Source organism: Sphaerodactylus townsendi, linkage group LG03 (genome assembly GCF_021028975.2).
Source record: "Sphaerodactylus townsendi isolate TG3544 linkage group LG03, MPM_Stown_v2.3, whole genome shotgun sequence".
NCBI lineage: Eukaryota > Metazoa > Chordata > Lepidosauria > Squamata > Sphaerodactylidae > Sphaerodactylus > Sphaerodactylus townsendi.
Genome location: NC_059427.1, coordinates 70,806,802 through 70,826,214, shown reverse-complemented (window position 1 = coordinate 70,826,214; position 19,413 = coordinate 70,806,802). Strand labels below are relative to the sequence as shown.

General features: G+C 41.5%; 1 protein-coding gene across 2 annotated transcripts in view; it reads right to left on the bottom strand.

Moving 5' to 3' along the window:
* Window positions 1–17,688, bottom strand: part of MST1R (macrophage stimulating 1 receptor) — a 56,593-nt gene extending 38,905 nt beyond the window's left edge. For both annotated transcript variants that reach the window (XM_048492205.1, XM_048492206.1), the window contains exons 1-2: window positions 17,653–17,688; window positions 12,862–14,186 (exon numbers count right to left, since the gene is read on the bottom strand). In XM_048492205.1, coding sequence (XP_048348162.1) covers window positions 12,862–14,070 — 1,209 coding nt within the window. In that variant the 5' untranslated portion in view covers window positions 14,071–14,186; window positions 17,653–17,688. The remainder of the gene's footprint in view (window positions 1–12,861; window positions 14,187–17,652) is intronic.
* Between the last annotated feature and the right edge of the window lie 1,725 nt (window positions 17,689–19,413).

Below are 19,413 nucleotides of genomic sequence, written 5' to 3'. Positions count from 1 at the left end.
AAAGCCTTCAACAATACAAAGATAAGCCTGTTTAAAACAAGATCCAAACAAAAGGCTTGTGGTGGAGTGGAGATACCTTGGATTCCTCAATCACTGTAGGCCTATCTCAACCCTTATGGACGCTAGCTAGTTTAGCCATACTCCTCTCATTTCATATTGCATTTGCTTATCTTGCAGTAGATTTTATGTTAATCCTGCTCTGCCTGTCTATCAATAGTTAATTATGATTATATGGTTGTTTTGTTAAACCAGCCTCTCCTGGTTAACTTTTAAGTTGTTACTAAACTCCTGTTTTCTTTTGCTGATACAGACCAACATGCCTACTCATCCTGAATAATACCTGTATGCAGACAATGTTTTTCCCTAGCCTTGTGCTGGATCCTTACAAGAGGCAAGAACTGTAGATATGGATGCAAAAACATCACCTTTATACAATTGCCCATCACCAACATGTTCCTCACCTGTCCTGTAGTGTTCCCCTACCCACTACTTTTATAATTCATATCCCTACAACAGACATTTTCCATATCCCTGCAACAAAAAGCTTTGATCCTGTTATCTATGCAACACATAGCGGCTAAAGTCACAGCAATAATCCCAGTGAGAACCTCTCTAGCTGGATGTATTAATATTACCTGCTATCTTGTAAAGGGCTTGAGAAGGATTAAGCAATATTTTCTTCTAGTATATGCAGTTTAGCTTGCCACGCTTCAAATCAGTGAATCTTCCACTGGCAACCCCTGGATTGTGCATTTGTTTTTCCAGCATGTACACTAAATAAACTACAAATGCTTCACAAGAGTAGACAGTACAGTTAGTTACAGTGAGAGCTAGCAAAGTTTTAAGAAGCTGTTACAGAAGAAAGGTCAGTTAATGTAAACAGTCTTAAGGACATTTAAATTATGCAATATACTCTTAGCAAATGGAAAAAGGAATCTGGAGTTTAAATTTGCTGGTAGTCAGATTACTGAGATGCTCAGTATTAAAAACAGGGTCCAAACAACTAAACTAATATCAATAGCAGAAAGAAAGAGAGGTTTGATCTTTCATGTGGGTGGGAAAAGAACTAAAAAATGAGGCCCATCAGTTTACATGTTTAGACAATTTCTCTTTAAAAAGAGGGCAAATGGGCTATCACACCACTGTTATAGAAAAACAGAACTTGCCAGAGTACCACCTGAAGACTTAATATGTAGGCAGTGTTGCTTTGATCAATTGTGCATAAAGGTCCTTAGCTAACCAGTCTGCACTCACTATTTTCCCCACTACAAGAGCAAAGAATAGAATGCCTTCTCCTCTAAATAACATTTGGTTTTGTCTGGTTTTGCACTGAAAATACGGCTACATTCTTTGCAGTAACATAGAAAAGACCAAATTTGTTTCTGGAGTGGTCATATAAAATCATTAAGCATCAGAGTATGCCAAAACATATGAAGAAACTACTTCAGGAGGAAATTCTCAAGAAATTCATTAATTTAACAGATGAACTCACAGTGAATCTAGCTTAACAGGACTGCATCATCCCATGGCACGGCTGATCACTGTACCACCCTATGTAAAAAATTCTAACCAGCTTAACCTAGGGTATGATTATGGGCTGAAATATTTTGTGAAAACCTTTGGTTGAACGTATGATTTGCTCTGAGAGTAATAAGCACTCCCAGCTAGAGAGCATTCCACACAGACATCACAGGATCCCTAGTAGGAAAGCTACAATACTTAAACTAGTTAAATTTTGTCATATAGTTTCAGTGTCCTGCTGACTCAGGGCCTCACCTTTCTTTCCAGCTTCTGGAATGTACTCACTGTGGGAATTCCCTTAAAGTGCTTCACACCCACCTTGTAAACCTTGTCATGTCCTCCTGGTTATCAACCACTGAGTTAGAACTTAACTGTAAATCTAAGTTAAGAAACCTCTTCTTTCAGTATGTCCCAAAATTATATGGGTGGTCAGACTTCTGGAAATTAAGTATAACAGCAAGTTGATGCAGGAGGAAGTGCCTTCAACATAGAGGGATACTAGTGGCAACAGCACGAAAGGAGAGGAAGAGAAAGGTGTGCCTGCTGAATTAAATTAGAGTGATTTACAGGAAAGGGAGAAGCTTCCATGACAAGATGATTTATATACAGTAAAACAAGGATCACACTATTTCTTTCCATTATAAAAACTGTCCATTCACTCCTATCCTCTGCTGCTCACTCTTAATCTTTTTTCCCTCTTTTTGCTGTAAAGTCACATCTGGCTTATGGTGACCCTGGTGGAGTTTTGGAGGAAAGAAACGTTTACAGGTGTTGTGCCATTGCCTGCCTCTGTGTCACAATCCTGGTATTCCTTGGAGGTCTCCCATTCAAACACTTGCTAGGGTCAACCCTGCTTAGCGTCTGAGATCAGGCTAGCTGGGCTATCCGGTCACCAATCAATTACTGGATCTGAATACTTGCCCATCACTACTATATTATGTTTTCTTAAGAGCCTTTGATGGCGGCCTTCTCAAAAACTGCTATAAAATCCCAGCTAAATAAAGCAGATTCAACAATTCTGTGTATGGATTTTTCCTGTACTCTTCTGGGTTCTGGCAGATCTTTCAACCCCCAGTGAAATCACTCCCAGTGACAAAGGATGAATGGGGAGGAACAACTCATCTGTTTCTGACCACGAGTGCTGGTTCTTAGCTTTAAAGGCTTAAACAACTTAGGTCCACAGTGCCACCTCCTCCCTTATACACCGGTCCATCAGCTAAGGTCTTCTCCACAAACCCAGGTTCCTGTGCCCCTGCCTTTGGAGGTGAGTTTCTTCAGTTTCTTCCACTTTTCAAGTTCTCCACTCCACAGACCATCAAGACCCCTTTCTATATTGTCTCTTTGTTCCTCCTCCCCATCCACTTAGCATTGCTTTTTATGCAGTAATTTGTACCTGACACTTAGTATCTGGTACATAGATACACACATGCAGAACTAGTTGTGAGGTTCACACTGCTATAAAATTTGCTGCTTGTCCTTAAAGCGACATGGGAAAGGCTGTCACTTCTATGTATTTTAAGGGATAAGAAGCAAATTAATGCTTTACAATGAATGCAGCATATATAATTTTTTTCGAGTGACTCCATCCAAACACAGTTTATTCACTTCATATATAATCCTGCCTTTCTCTACAAAGCAGACACAAAGATTTTTACAACAATACCAATTTAAATATGCCATAACCATTAAACATGAATACTTAAACAGCTATACTGAAAAGACTGAGCCATATTTCAGATCTTCAGTTAAGAGCTCTTCTGAATGACTGCATAAGGATTCATTATTACAGCTTTCTTATTTCCCCAGGTCCCCTTGGCTGCCCACTGCCTCTAACCTTTGCTGCCTTACTCTCCTGCTTCCTTCATTCTGGGATTACCTGTTAGAGATGTCAGCCTATGGGTGGATTGTGGGAACTGACCAGAATTACAGCTCATTTCCAGGCTACAGATAGCAGTTCCCCTGGAGAAAATGGATGCTATGGAGGGTGAACTCTGTTGCGCTGTATCCCACTGAGGTCCCTGTCCTCCCCAGACTCCACCCCCAAATCTCCAGGAGTTTCCAAGCTGGAGCTAGCAACCCTACTCCCGCTGTCTCCTGCAGGGAGCTGGCAAGTATCTCTACTGCCACCCCACCTCTTCTCTCTCCTCAGCTCCCCTTGTAATGTCACATACACAAAATTTACCCTCCCCAAACTTTTTTTTGCTCAACAGACTTACTCTTTATTATGCAACAATGCAAAAGCAATTTCCAATATTCTGAACAGTTTAAACAAAGCCCTCCGGTAGCATGGTTGTAGGAGATGAAGCAGGGAGAGTTGCAAAAATTTGAGAAAAACCTTCTCAACTGCAAACCTTCCTATCCAGGCAGATTACTAACATGTTCCTTCCAGAAAGAACAACAGGTTTGAAGAAAGTATATACAAAGGATGGGGGAAACCAAAGCAGAGAAATCTTCCATTTGGATACAGCCCTGGCGAGTTTCAACCACATGTCTGTGGCTAGTTTACACGAACAAACTCTTCCCACAAGCAGTTTAATAACAGAAGCAGGAGAGGTAAATTCACACAAGATCAAGGTTCATACAAGTTTGCATAATATACTGAAGACCACGTGACTCCAACAAACCAGACGGTGACTCACAGCAGCCACAGGGCAACTGTACCTACAGGGCCTAGCTATAGTTACACAGTGCTTCAGCATACCCAGCCGGAAGATTGCAATGGGTCACTGTGTCATTGAGCTGCCAAATTAGTCAACAGTCATGGTTGCCACCTCTAAATAAGGAACAGAAGTCACTGAAAGTTTTAACAAGAGGAAGATGGGAGGAACGGAAAAGGAGAGTACACCCCATGCCTAGAACTTCCTTCCTTTCTTCCAAAAAGAGAGCAGTGAAGAGTAATTTCCATGACCACGTCACAACAGTCTGATTCAATCAATCTGATCCAGCACTGATGCTTTGTGGCAAGCTGTTTGGCAAGATTGTGGCTGGGAAATGGGTGGGTGAAGAAATATCAGGCATGTCCCAACAGATTTCTCAGGACCCTTGTACAGGTTCTATATCCCAAACACAGATATAGAACCTGTAGCAGGGTCCTGAGAAATGAACAATTTGCCTTGGTACAGATGAGCCAAGATATCAGAACATACATCAGAACATACATCCTTAGATATATTAATGTAGAGATATTATTATTGTTCATGAGAAACTGGAGAACAGACGAGTGCTGAGACACTGATGCATTCTTCTGCATTTCCAGCACTGAAGAAAGGCATTAAAGGTGGTTATTACAAATTTCCTTTATTCCTCCTTGTAAAATAATATTAATATCTCTGCAAACTTTCTCACTGGAAGATTCATCAATACTTCACATCTTATAATTAATTCTGTCAGTGGTGTCCACCATGGCCATGTCTGATTTGTAGCCAACTCATTTCACCAAATTGACAGATTTTATTAAAATGGCCATTAGAGAAGGCCATCCATTCTAGAAGTAGTTAGCAACAGAGAAGTAGTTAACAGCATATTGTCTGGAATGCAACAGAATAGAAAGTGTTGATAGAATATGTTGCTGATTAGCCAGGTTACAGGGAACAAGAAAGAACTTTATATATGACAGGTTATAAGACAATAGTAATTTATTGCTGAATCTTTAGGAAGGAGTATATCTTTCTGGAAGAAAGATACTTAACAGACACAAGTGGATAGGAGAAGCAAATGCACGTCTATGTGTACACAGTGGAACATACAATAGTAGTAAAGGAGTGGCCATGAACCTTAAAGTATAGACATCAGGAGGTGTGGGCTCCCAATATATCTTTCAAAGAAACTGCATGTCCCATGTTTTGTTTCTTGTTGAGCTACAATGCACTACCTGATGGGGTGACTGTGGTTATTCCAATCTTCTACTGTTTTTCTGCAAGGCAGATAGAGACCCTCCCCAGTCAACAACAGACAATCAAGAGTTTTCCCCCTACAATTTCTGTCTTATCTTTTTCTTCTGTACTCTTTTTATTTCCTTGATATTAGTAGAAGGCAAAGCAAGAGCTAACAACTCCAGGATTCCATCCATTTTTCTACTGTACACAAACATCCTTTACTTGTAACTCCTCTCCCAAACACTCCTCTATACATAATTCTGAATAGAGGATTATGTGTGAAGAAAAATATGAAGAATACATAGACTCTAGTGCAGTCACACACATCCTTCCCTGTCAAAGATGTTGATACTGTTCTGGGAAGTTAGCTTTGATAGCAGAGTGAATAAAGCTAGGATGCCACAAAAATTTAAGCAAGGTAGGTCCATGCAGAAAAAGGTCCATTATACATGGAACATTTACCTCGGGGCTCTTCACTGCACAGTGGTGTTGTAGTGGGATCTCCTCATGTTTCTCTGTTTACACACAAGGAGGCACTACACAGCTTGTCTGCTGAACTCTCCTGTGTCTGCTTTTCCTGATTCTCTAAACTCACTCTTAAAGGCACAGATCTCATCACACCCTGTAGTCTCAAGATTGCTGGCTTTGTAAAAGCCTTTATATTACTGTTATGTCAATACTGCTGTTATAGCAGTGATATCAATAGTAGCCCTTTCCAAAAAACAATCCCTCCCAAATGAAAGCGGCAATGCAATTCCCTGGGCCACACACTGCTGAAGAAGGGGACCATGTCCTGTAGCTGATATTCTCTTCTCCTCCCTTCCCCTCCCCCCCCCCCCACATATTTCTTGCTGCTGGTGCCATAGGAGAAGAGGCCTATTATTTCGATATTCCTGTGTTAATATATCATTATTTCAATAGATCTAATATAGTACAAATGCTTGAAATAAAGTTTTAAAAAGCCCTCCTGATCATCTTTTAATACCAGCTGTCCTTCCCCTCCCGCATCAGTAATCTGTATAAGTTACTCACCAGTAAAAAGCCAGAATTCCTCATAAGCAAACTGGGGTTAATTGTAGTTCTAGCCATGATTTTAAGTGGGAAATTTGAGAATAGAAAAATAATAATATATATATTTTTAAGGATACAAGGTCTTATTACAAACTCCAGCCAAGTATTGCACATGAAGAACAAACGTTTGGTTCAGGCACCTCCGTCCTGAGAAAAACCAGTTGCTAAAAATTTAGTTTCAAATTTCCCACACTATGGGGAGGGGGCAACAGAGAACTAGCAGCATTTTAGAAAATAAAAATGACTGTAAAACTATTTTGCAGTAACTATCACCTGCACTGGCACATGCCAATGCATACTCTTCCCACTGACACCCTGTTTTGCCTGCATCCCCCCACTTTGTTGCCTCTCATGGAACATTCCTGAGGTTGTAGGTTAGTCTTCTCACACTCTGTAAAGTATCACACACACTAATGACACTACATAAATAAACAACTTCTCAGAAACAGTATGAACAAAGCAGGGCTTCTGTTTGGCGCTAACACTTCAACAGGCATTTAACTCTCTCAGTCTAACCAACCTCACAGGTTGTTAGGAAACAGAAACAAGTATTTTGTCCTGAGCTCCTTGGATGATGACATACGCTGTTCTTTCAACAAAGCCAAGCAGTCTCATGTCTGAGCGCTCTTATCTCTAATATTAATGATATTAACATATGAATATGTGTAAGGTAGTAAATCATAGCATACATGCGGGGAGTACAAAATCTGACTTGTACCGTCTGGTCTGAATGTGTCAGGGACACAGGACTCCCAGGTGAGTTTATTTGTCTAAACGTTAGAAAGGATTTCCAGGTAATGAGTCCAAAAATACATCTACTTATCCTGGAAGGACTTCCACAAAGATGGGGTGAGTCCTTTGTATTTCATAGGCATTGATATTATAGTTCCTAACCATTAACCCTCTAAATAAATTCCTTCTACTGCTTTAGATAGGATGTCATATGGTGGCAGAATCACTTGTTCCATCTTTCAGAAGTCCAAAGCTAATATCACAGCATAGACTACCCTTGTCAATACAGAAACACAGCCTCTGAAGGCTGTAGAACCACACAATGAGTGGCTCAATATGGCATCCTGAAAGAAGTTTCTACCATTCTTTACAAAGAGCCTTGCTGCAATATCAGTACCATCCTAGGCAGAGTTGTACCCTTCTATGTACATTGAAGTCAATGGGCTTAGAGGGGAGCAATTCTACTTTTGATGGCACTGTGTGTTTGGGAAAAACCAAGAAGGACCACTGCCTCATTTAGCATGAAACATTAAGGCAGCCAGTACCCAGTGATATAGATATTCTGGGACTATCTGTTAGAGAAAACTGAGCTCACTGTTCCAAACCCTGTACCCCAAGGATTCTTTCTCTGATTCTGTGCTTAATAGGTTCAATGAGCAACAGTTCTTTCTACTACTCTTTGAACCATAGAAAATATTAACCACACAACTGCTTACAAGTACAAAAGACATTCACTGATAGGTGTTCCACACAATACTCCTAATAGCAAATAAAATCCTCCTGGGAAAAGAACTGCATTTTCCCCAGAAACAAAATACTGTGGTGAAGGAACTGGGCATATGTCATATTTCTACAAGGCTCATTCCGCACACGCAAAATAATGCACTTTCAAGCTGCTTTCACAACTGTTTTTGCCATTCCGCACAGCTTCAAAGAGCCCTGAAAGCAGCTTGAAAGTGCATTATTCTGCGTGTGCGGAATGAGCCCAAGAGAAGCACAACCTGAAAGGAATACACATGAACTGTATTTCACACATGAGAAACAGCTGTTGTTGGAAGAAAATGATTGCAAATAAATATCTATTTCTGAAAACGTATCTTTGTGGCATATACTACATATAGGCTCATTCCGCACATGCAGAATAATGCACTTTCAAACGGCTTTCAATGCTCTTTGAAGCTGTGTGGAATGGCAAAATCCACTTGCAAACAGTTGTGAAAGTGGTTTGAAAACGCATTATTTTGCATGTGCGGAAGGGGCCATAGAGTTAATACAGTAGGCATACTGCTTTCTATGTTCAAAGCCTGGATACTTTATTTTCACCCATTCCCTTTTCTTCTCAGTGACGGAACTTGTCCTTCAGCCAACACCCATATAAAGATACAGACGGAGCAGGAAGAGGGTGTGACTAATTTTTATTGCATAATTCTCAGGCTGAAGTCACAAAACCAAAGAGGCCGTGTCATCCATTCACTGTTTATTTTTCTTGTGTATACCTAAGCAGATAGGGACAAAGGGTGTGTGTCCAGAAATCAGATCTCAATCAGCCCAGATTTTACTAAAAATCCTTCTAATTCTGTTCATATCACTTGCTAATGTGACCCAAGTAGTACCTTTTAAGGTTTTTTCTCTTTGCTTGTTGAAAGGAGCAATGATCTCCTTTGCCTTTCCCCCCTACCTCTGCAAGCAGTTTAATCAGATTAGTCAACTAATTGGTAGGTCCCACTTTAACTGATTAAGCTGACAGTGGAGGCACACTTACTATTCATTTGCTGAAGCTATCTTGATTCTGGTGATTAAACAACAAGGTATGGCAAAGAAAAAATGTAATTATATCTTCTATTTAACATTACGACCTAGCTCTTTATATAAAATATTAAAATCTCATTAATGAACAGGAACTACCACTCTTTCGGCCAAGCCATATTCACCACAATGCCCATGGAGACAGCCCAAACACATCAGAACTAATTCCAGAAAAGTAGTTGCATTTGTCTGCAGAAGAAAATTAAACAGGAGTCTTACGACACCTTAAAGACTAACAGGTTTTTGTTCTAAATTCCAGCAAAGCTTTTTACAGATTATCACATTCTTGTATTTGTTCATTCAGAAAAATGACTTAGGGCCTAATCCAGATGAGTAGGTGAAACATCTTGAGGGAGTGGCAGAGGACTGTGCTGACATGTTTACACTGGCAGAAAGAGTAAAGACACTGGTGTGCAGTCCAGACATGGAAGTGCCTGCCACCAGTAGTTTCACTGGTTTCTAAGACTATGCTGGCACAATAGGGATGGAATCTCTTTTCCTTCATCTTAAACCCATTACTCCTTGTCCTAGTCTCTGCAGCAGCAGAAAACAAACGTGCTCCCTCACCAACATGACATCCCTTCAAAATCTAAACATGGCTATCATGTCATCCCCTAACCTTCTCTTTGCCAAACTAAACATACCCAGCTCCCTAAGTCTCTCCTCATAGGCATGGATTCCAGACCTTTTACCATTTTGGAGCCGTTCCAGCTTATCAATATCCTTCTTGGATTGTGGTGCCCAGAACTGAACACAGTATTCCAGGTGCAGTCTTACCAATAATATATGCACAGTCCTTTTGTCCATTCTACTCTCTATTTATTTTGTGCATCACCTTTCTCTGCCATGCCCAGGTTATTTTCCTCCCTCTGTGCAGACTTCTTTCCATTTCTACTTTCTTGCCTGTATTATTTAGATCTCTGATTTGTAGTATAGTTAGTAACTACCACACTGGTCCCAGATTTTAGGAAACAGAAAATCTAGGCTCAGATTCAAGAGTACAAAAAGAGGTCTGCCCTGGTATGTGCTATGTAATAATGAACCTAAAACTATGTGCTTTTCCTTCAGTGCTTGAATCTATTGCAGTGCCACCAAGTAGTATACAATGGAAAGACCCTGTTCAGGTTACTGCTCTAAACTGGATGTTGTTATCCACTATTGGCCTGATTCTGAGTAAAATGATATAGGGTTGGGTGTTTCATTTCAGTCTGTTTATGAGCTGTCTCTAAAGTGCTCTGAAGCGCTCTGGCCATTTTAAACACTGCTTCCCCCACCCATCCACCTTTTTTTTTGCTGTGTGTTCTTTTTTGGCTTTTTAAAAAGTGTTCTACCAGTACTACAGTGTTATAGTGCCATAGTAATCCAAGACATCTGAATACTGGTGATATAGTACTGAATGGGAAGCACTGAATTGCTGTGGTGCTATAGTGCTACTGCTCTATAGTGTCAATCTCAGTATGTTCAAAGAAAGAATGTAACGTGGAAAAAGGTGGTGGTGGTGGTGGGGATGTACAATCCTTTCAAAAGTGCTCCAGATATTTTAAACAGCACACAGTAACGATTCAGACGCGCAAGGAAAAACTGAAAATGGGAAAAAGTCGTTTTCATTAAAAATAGCTGAGCCAACAGGACACAAGTTACTCTGTCTGAAAAGGTTTAAAAAATTCATTTGCAGCCGGGAACCAAAACAGTTGTCACAAAAATATCACCAAAAAATCCATTAGCAACTGTCTGCTCAAACGGATTATAAAGGCAAATTGAAAAGGTCGCTGTTCGTGACTGTACCTTTCTTAGGGTCCAAACAGGACAGGAATATAACTAATGCTGCTGAGATAATATGTTGCTTATATTAAGCACATTCTCAAAAACCAAAGCCCAGAACTCTGTGCAAATAGTTGACTAAGTACACTAGCCAGCTTTTTAGTATTTTTAAATGAATAAAAGTAATGATAGCTTAATCTTCTGGGCTTGGAGTCAATACAAAATAGCAGGTCTTAATATATGGAATTCTATCTTCCAGTCTTGTTGGAGCTATATAATCCATTCCCTTTCTTCTCTGTTGTGTGGGAGGTGTGAATCTCACAAGGTAATTCGTGTATCTCAGTCATTATTTTACTGGCCCAATCCATGCTGCTAAAAGCAAAGAAGCATATAACAACGAAACCCAAAATTCATACAGGTTCCAGCTTTCATCTCAGAACCAGTACTGGTGATACTTCTGCTTATTTTCTTTACTCATGAAAAGAATCAGGTCCCATAAGCAGCATATGATTCAGCCCATCTCTGTTCAGTTTTGACTTCCGGAGATCACAGAAGTAATCTTGGCTGAGATTCACATGTTAACTGTTCTATGAGTAAACAACTCCCACCAGTAAGGAAGCAGCTCCAAAAATAATACCTAAATCAGTTCTTACACAATTTAAAGCTGCAACTGCTACTTAATCACTTGCCATTAATAAACACACTTCTGGTTGGTACCCAAGCAAATTGCCTGCAGTGCCCGGGGGCAACAGCCACATAAACCTCATTGTATTCTCTCTGCTCAGTCCGAACAGGCCAGGCTAGAAGCACATTCCCAACCTATGTAGGCGATTTTAAAGAAACGCTTCCAAGCTGCCTATGCTTCAAGATGGATGCGGCCCTACTGGATCTCAGCCATTACTACTGAATACCAAGTTTGCTAATGAACTGTTTGCTGACAAGGTGAATCATGGTCTCACAATGCATCCCAGTTTTATCTCCCTGTACAAAAGCAGAGTGATAATAATGTTATCAGATATTCTTGCACGTCTGCTACTTACTCACAAACACACACTAAAGCCAAGCCCTTTCAAGAAACAGAGGCATATTTGTTTCAGCAAGTAGCCATAAAACAGTCACATGTGCTAAAGAATGGTAATGAAGCTAACAGGCACAGAACAGCATAATTCCACAGCTTTTATCCTAGTGAATAGTTTAGTTTCCAAGATACTAGGTGATATTAGATACTAGTTTCAGAGATACTAGAAGGAAATCTGGGACAGCTGATGAAAATGTAAAAGCTAAATCAGACACTGCAATCCTAGTTTTACCAATTGACCTCAGTGGACTTAGAAGAATGTAACCCTACTTAAGGTTGCATTGTAAATACATTGAAATTATGAGAAATCTCAGCTTTTAGCAGGGTAACTTATGTACTAAAACTCCACGGCTAAAAATGTCCATGTTGATCTGAATGTTGCTTTAAGTGTTCTATGGGAAACTAGTATAACAAATAGAATCCTTATTAAAGTTGAAAAATTCCTCTTGGACATTTGGATAGATTTTCTCTATTATTAACATATTAATTAAATTGTTTAGAAAATTTCCCTTTATATGCAATACGGTAGCAAAGTTGGAAAATTATCCTCCCCTCTCCCAAATACTTCATAGGAACTCTAACTCTGAGCTGTTATATCATGCCATTTCGCATTTCCCCACTGCCCTTATATTTTCTAGAGTAGGGAAAGACACAACATGATGCCATGCTACAGGTGAATGTCCTATGAATTGCAAGAGGACAAAAAAAGAACCCAACATGGGATGCCATTTTTGCATTCTGCAATGTGCTGCAGTGTCCACAACACTGACAAAGTAATGAAAGTGCTGAACTGTATTTCAGTTAGTGTTGCACTTGTACCTAGGAGATTCAAACCAGATTCCTGCCATGCTCTTGTATATTTCCCACCTTTATGGAACAATCTACCTCAAAGATTTGCTGTGAAGAGGAATAAAAACGTGTGAGCACTTTGTACATTCAAACATTTGCTAAAATATGTGAAATCACAACCTAGCTCCTAAACGTAAATACGATGGGCAGTGTTTGCTGGGAACTCACATTATGTGGGCAGTATTCAGTATGCTGATAAAACATCAGTCCTCGAAGCATCTTATCATGGACATTCGAACTGCAGCATTTATTCATCCCATTGTCAATAGCCTGGTTGATCATGCTCAGGGGGAAAGCACAAACAGCAGAATTCTTCTGTGGCATCATGCTGTCTACATGGCTTTCAGCAAACACACCGAAGAGAACCAGATCTGTTTCACGGGCACTGATCTCTTGAGCCAGCTTTGAGCCTGGCTTGGTTGCATGAGCTGCCTGCAGGACATTAAAAGCTACATCCCTTGGATTTACTGCAAGTCCCCTCCTCCGCCTCCGCTTGTATTCAAAGCGACAATCCAAGTTCAGCTCACGGTACTTCTGCAAGTCATTATCCTCAATGCTGAGTCGCACTATCCTAGTGTGATATGATTTGAAGCTGAGGTTTTCTCTTTGGACTGTCAGGAAATAAACAAAGTGCTGGTCATTAAAGGAATACACGTAGTTAATAGGGTATGTGTCTTGATACTCAGGCAGAACAGTTAAGTGATGGAAAGAATGGTCAAATCCATCTCTCGTACTCTTCAGTCTTCTTATAGATACTGATTTAGGACTGTATGTCTCAGCTATGCTCCGGTTGACAGTAGAGGCAACATAGAAATACGATGCACTTTTATCAACAACTACAGTTCTAGTGCCTAAGGCACTGGCAATACAATCTGGACACTCATAAGGCTTATTAAATTGGGCTGAATACAAACATGTAGTTTCTTTAATGACAGCAATATTGCTCTGGATTTCAATCTCATGCAGGAAGCAGATTCCATGCTGAGAAGTCCCACAACTGTAAAGCCAGTGTTCAAATGGATCCATCACCAAAACTTTGTTATCTGTGTCTTCAAAATTCATTGGACCTTTCATTTGGCACTTGGCACAGATCTTGCATTGGTCACTACCCCAAGGACCAGTCACTACAGTAGAGAGAATCACTAAGTTTGAGTTCAGCATGTAAATCTTGTTCCGGACAGCAACAAAGATTGCATCAGCAGGCTCATATGTGACTATGTTCTGGATGTTACCCTCAGCCATGAATGTAGGCAGGTGATATTGCACTGTATAATCTATGGTTGAATTGTAAGGAATATACGGACATTTCCAAGTGTTCCCAAGAGTTCTTACAGATAACAGTGCCAGCATGAGACAAAGTTGAAATGATGTACCCATACTAGGGAAATCAGCAGCAGCAATTCAAAGTCCCAGGTTTCAGAGAAGGCTACCTCAGTTCTTCAGTTCTGAATGGAGGTGCAATCCATCTACAGTGGCCTGTCATTGCATTGCAGCTAAAAAGGAGGAATAGAAAGAAAAATGAGAACTGTCTCAGCAATGAAAAGGCCAGATTTTAATGTTTTAATGTTCTTGATCATTTAACAGAACAGCAACACTTAAAACCACCATGCAGAATATTTAAACTATCCTACTAGGTAATAAAAGATTATATTTCCTCTCTAAAGATTTTCTGCACACAGTAATCCTGCCTGCATAGCAATGTAATTTATGTATTGTCGAAGGCTTTCTCGGCTGGAATCACTGGGTTATTGGGCTGCATGGCCATGTTCTGGTAGCATTTTCTTATGACGTTTCACCTGCAATTGTCAGGAGGTGAAATGTCAGGAGAAAATGCTACTAGAACACAGCTGTACAGCCTGGAAACCACATAGCACCCCAATGTAATTTATGTCATAACTGTGTTTTTAGTCCTATTATTGATTATATAAAGCTTCCTGAAGTGCAGGATAAGGTGAGGTGGAAAAATGTAAATAAAGTAATTGAATAAATCATAGATTGTATACAAGAGTCATAGTACAACAAGTACAACAAAAGTGGTACTGCTGGAACAAATATCCCTACAAAGTCCACACGCTGAAATAGCACCTGGCATGAAGTTTTACCACTTCTGAATTTCCAAGTGAATGATAAAGCCCTCCACTGGAAATGAGTAGGAGATCACCATGGCTCAGGGCACCAAAGCTCATTAAATTGACACAAACTGTATGGCTTATGCTGTAACAAAGGAGAAAACCCCCAAAATGTGCAGATTTCTTGAATTAATTCATAGGAAGAGAGCATTTTGTTTCAGTAATGAGTTAACTGCTTTGGTTCTGCATTATGGGGAAAAACAACATAGCCCACAAAACAGAAGCAATCTAGACTAGATATTGGACTGGGCTACACAGCACTTCTGTACCTTGAAGTGCATGGATCTAAAATTTAAAAGAAACCAAATCAAGCGAACTATAAGGTGAGTAGAACAGTTTGTGTTTCAACTAGGGGGTGGGGAACGCTACTAAATATTCTTGATGCTTTGAGGTCTTTTTTTGTCTGCCACACTCCTCTAGTTTGACTAAGTTAGACAGAAAGTAGATGTAGCAGCTGAACATTACAGGTAGTAATTTCAAGAGAAGCCTTTCCAGCCTTGCATTTTACTGTAGTACACTTCTCCATAGCCTTTCCTAGACAGAATCTCTATAGTCACTAAAACCAGTAGAGAAAGAACTATTCATGAAGGCTCTGCTACAGTTTTCCTTCTAATTCTTGCAGTTCTCCTGAGCTCCATCTCCTCATGCTAAAGAGATAGATATATAATGCGAGACAAATACATGAGCTAATGGCATGTGAATAAATAGTACTGAAAAAAATAATCACATGTTTATGCACACCTAAACTAAATTAAAGTTCAGTAGCACCTTACATATCAACAAGGCTTTCAAGTAATCAAGAGTCAAAGCTCCCTTTGTCAAACAGCTGAGAATCTCATTGGTCTCCAAGGTGCTACTGGACTCTAATTGTTCTACTGCAGACCATCATGGTTGCCCTCTGAAATTATATTTAGGCACGGTTGTGCTCTTACTGCCATCAGCCACTCCATGCCTATGTCCTAGCTTCAGGAATGCCACAGTAGAGTTAATGTTTTGCTACAGCAAGCCAAGTCAATCAAATAGTTTCCCAAATAGTTTCTCAAAGGCCCTTTCCGCACGGGCCATAAACGGTGGCTTGGGGATGGCAAAAACGCCGTCCCCAGGCTGCCGTTCGCACAGGGGGCGCAACTGTGTTGCAGCCGCGCCGCCCTCGCGCTGCCCGCCCGTCCCGACGCCGGCGTTTTCCCAGTGCGCTTCGAAGCGCACTTGTTGAGGAAACACCAGCTGGAAGCTGCTGCCGTGCGAACGGCAGCGGCTTCCTGGCGCTTCCCCCCCTCCCTGTACTTACCTTGTCCCCGGGCCTCCGGCGCGTCGGCGAGGCCTGGGGACACGCCCCCCAGCTGGAAGACGTTACGGTCCCCAAACCTCACCGACGCCGGAGGTCTGGACACGTTGGCAGGTCAAGGCCGCCGCCGCGCGCCGGCTCTTTCTAGAACCCGTCTGGCGCGGACGGTCCCAGTGTTCGGGCCGTCGAAGTATCGCCGGACTCCGGGCCGCTTCCGCATTCGTGCGGAAACGGCCAAAGGGTTTGTCTCATAGGCAGATTTGGCATGAGCCAAAAACAGCAGTGTGAAAATGGTGTAAAATGGTTTAAAATTGTATATAAGGCTTTACACTGTTTTCACACCACCGTTTTTGGCCCATGCGGAATCCGCCATAGATCAAAGCCCCAAGGAGAAAAAACCCAACCCAATTCTATTTTTGGTAACAACAATACCACAAAGGGGGGTGGGTCATATTAAAATGTGGAGTATTTCTACAAATGATGTTTAAGTCACTGTTTGCTTTTCCTGTACTCATAATTTCAAAAGGCAGACCTTTCAAAAGGCAGACCTACGTACAATAAAATTAACAGTCAGTTTTAATCTAACTCTCCTCTACTTTGTATGTTGCATATTTAGGGACAAGACTAGAAAGCATTCTTAGCATCACATACGGAAGTGTATATGTATGAATAACTCGAGAGTGAATGCCCACACTTAGATAAATGTATATTAAATGAGGCCAACGTATCTCATGGACTCTTTTTTTTAATCCATTCTCATGAAAAAAATTATTTCCATCAGTCACAGGGATTTCTTAGAATCACTAAACAGGGTTACTGAAAATTAAGTGCCATGAAGTCCAGTGAGGCTTTGCCTAAGGTTCAAGTGCACAGGGATGCAGAATTACCTATCAAGATGTGTGTTTTTTTCTCTAGTACACAACTTAGGACTTGGGAGGAGTCAAGAGGTATTAAAGTGATTTCAAGCTTCATGTAACCCAAAGCAGAGCAAATCTACTTTCGACACAAAAGTCAGTTGAGAAGCCACAGCCAATCCCCAGCACGCTTGGCAAGAGTATCTGCTTAACTCTCATTTGAAAACATGTATTCAGTCCCCAAATCTGAACCAAATCATTCCAAGGCGGAAGACGTTTCCCAAGCCTGGCTGGCCCCATTTTTTTAATGGGAGTTCCTCTAGGCATCGAGTCTCTCTGGGCAGCAACGAAGGGCAGACTGTTGTCCAACAGATGCTGCCTTTCGTGAACCCTTCCCTCAAGACTCAAGAGCCGTAGTTTGGGCAACAGGTGAGCCTGATTGAACCACACCCGTTTTCCCCTTTTGGCAGACGGAAGCAGCGGGCACCTGCTTTGCCGAACTAAAAGTCGACTAAGGGGAAACCAGCCGCCCAGGGACTCGAAATCTTCCGCGCCCGCCCCCTTCCCCCGCGAGGCTGTGGTGAAAAAAGAGGGCGCCAACTGCGGTGGCGGCAGCAGCAACTCCAGCACGAGCCCCTCTTACCAACAACGCCCCCACCCACCCCCACTCTCGTGCTCCCAAAAGACTCACCTCGCCGCAGTCGCGCGCTCTCTAAACTCAGCGCCGAGGGCATACCTGGTGTTGAGGCAGCAACTTCCAGAGGAGGAGGCAGAAAGAGGGAGGGAACCAGGCGGGGACAGACTCCGCCGGGCGGGACCCAAGAAGACAGCCTGCCCATGCCCATGCCCGCCCTTCCTCTCTTTCTTCTTGCGCTCTCGCCGGCGTCCAGGGCAACCTGCTGCCCCACTCGCAGGGCACAAACCGTCCTTTAGCCGGAACCCGCCGTTCCCAGATGGGTGGCGCCGGTGTGGTTAGTCAGGGCAGCAAAGCCCTTTATGGGAATCCTGCAAGCGTGTAGTGATAGTCTTTTTAAAACACACACACAACAGCTTGAGACTAATAACCAGACTTGCGCTGAGAGTTTCCAGCATTTTTTTCTTACGCCTGAAAATAAATTTTTTTAGAGGCGAGGTTGACCTTCCTGGTTTCTTTTTCGCTTGGGAAAGGGACATCTACATATCTCATCGCAAATGTTTGAACTCGAAAAAAAGGAAAAGATTACGGGCTGTCAGTGTCTGAACCCCCCTTTTCTCATCTCTGCCACAACAGACTGTCCGTGAGATATTTTAGTTGGTGTGCACGCGCGTGCTTTTTTCTTTCAAAAACACTGAATTGTATACATTGCAGTTTGAATTATGAGTCCCACACTACATGGCAAGCAAGTTTTTGTGTGTGTATAGGTCGTCAAGTAAACACTATAATGTTTGAAAGGGAAACATCTGTAAACACTGGGGATACGCTGCGCTGCTGAGGGCAGCTTTGCTTGTTTATCCATTGAGAACATTTGTTTGGCTGGCTCAGACCAAGCCTCCATCTCTTAAGCAATCTATATTTTCCCTCTGTTATACAGTTTCTATCCCAAAAATGGTGTGCGGAGTTAAAACTGGCCCGCCAAATAACCAGTGCACATGTCCAGTTACTTTTAAAGAAAAGCAAAAGATATCTGAAGATCCCATCATGGATCACTAGCATCTCATCTCTGCATCTAGTTCGGCTGCACATGTAATCTAGCAGATCCCTGCCTATATAAATCTCTATTGGTGACTTGGTGGGAAATTTAAAATTAATAAAATGACAGCACCTTATGACTTGCTAAACAAATGTGAAATTGCTTCAACAGAATAACAAACATTTAATACAACACAACTTTACATCAATTAAAACTAAATCATAGTGGCTATGAATATATAGCACAACTCATGTAGACAGAATCTTCTTTGCCCTTCAGGAAAGGCACTCAGAACAATAACAGATACCAACAGTGCCCAGTAATAAAAGAAGAGGGAGAAAGTCCAATATGTTAATTAGAAGGGCAGGGCTGCTTTTTCACTATCTGTTCTTCTGTGGTGGCTGTGGCTGCTGCAAGTCTTTCTCTGGCATAGGCCTGCAAGGAAATAATCAGTTCCCTCAGTCAAGCTCTGGGCATTCCTCTCCTGCTGTGGGCTCTTAGTAATCTATGAGCCAGTTTACCAACTGCTCATGCTCAATAAACTCTTGTTTCTTACGTCCTGAAGACCAAACATAAGTGGCATGGATTATATTCTCCTCCTACTAAACCGATGTTGTCCCCAACATCCTTTTGTGTGGTGGAACTAATCTGTGGACACCACATTCATAATAATGAAATCTTGTAGGAATATGCCTTTGCCTTTGTGATCTGCAAGACAAATTTTAAGTTTCTTCTTCCAGTACTGATGTTCCCATATCTGGTGTCTCAACATGTTTGGCCTC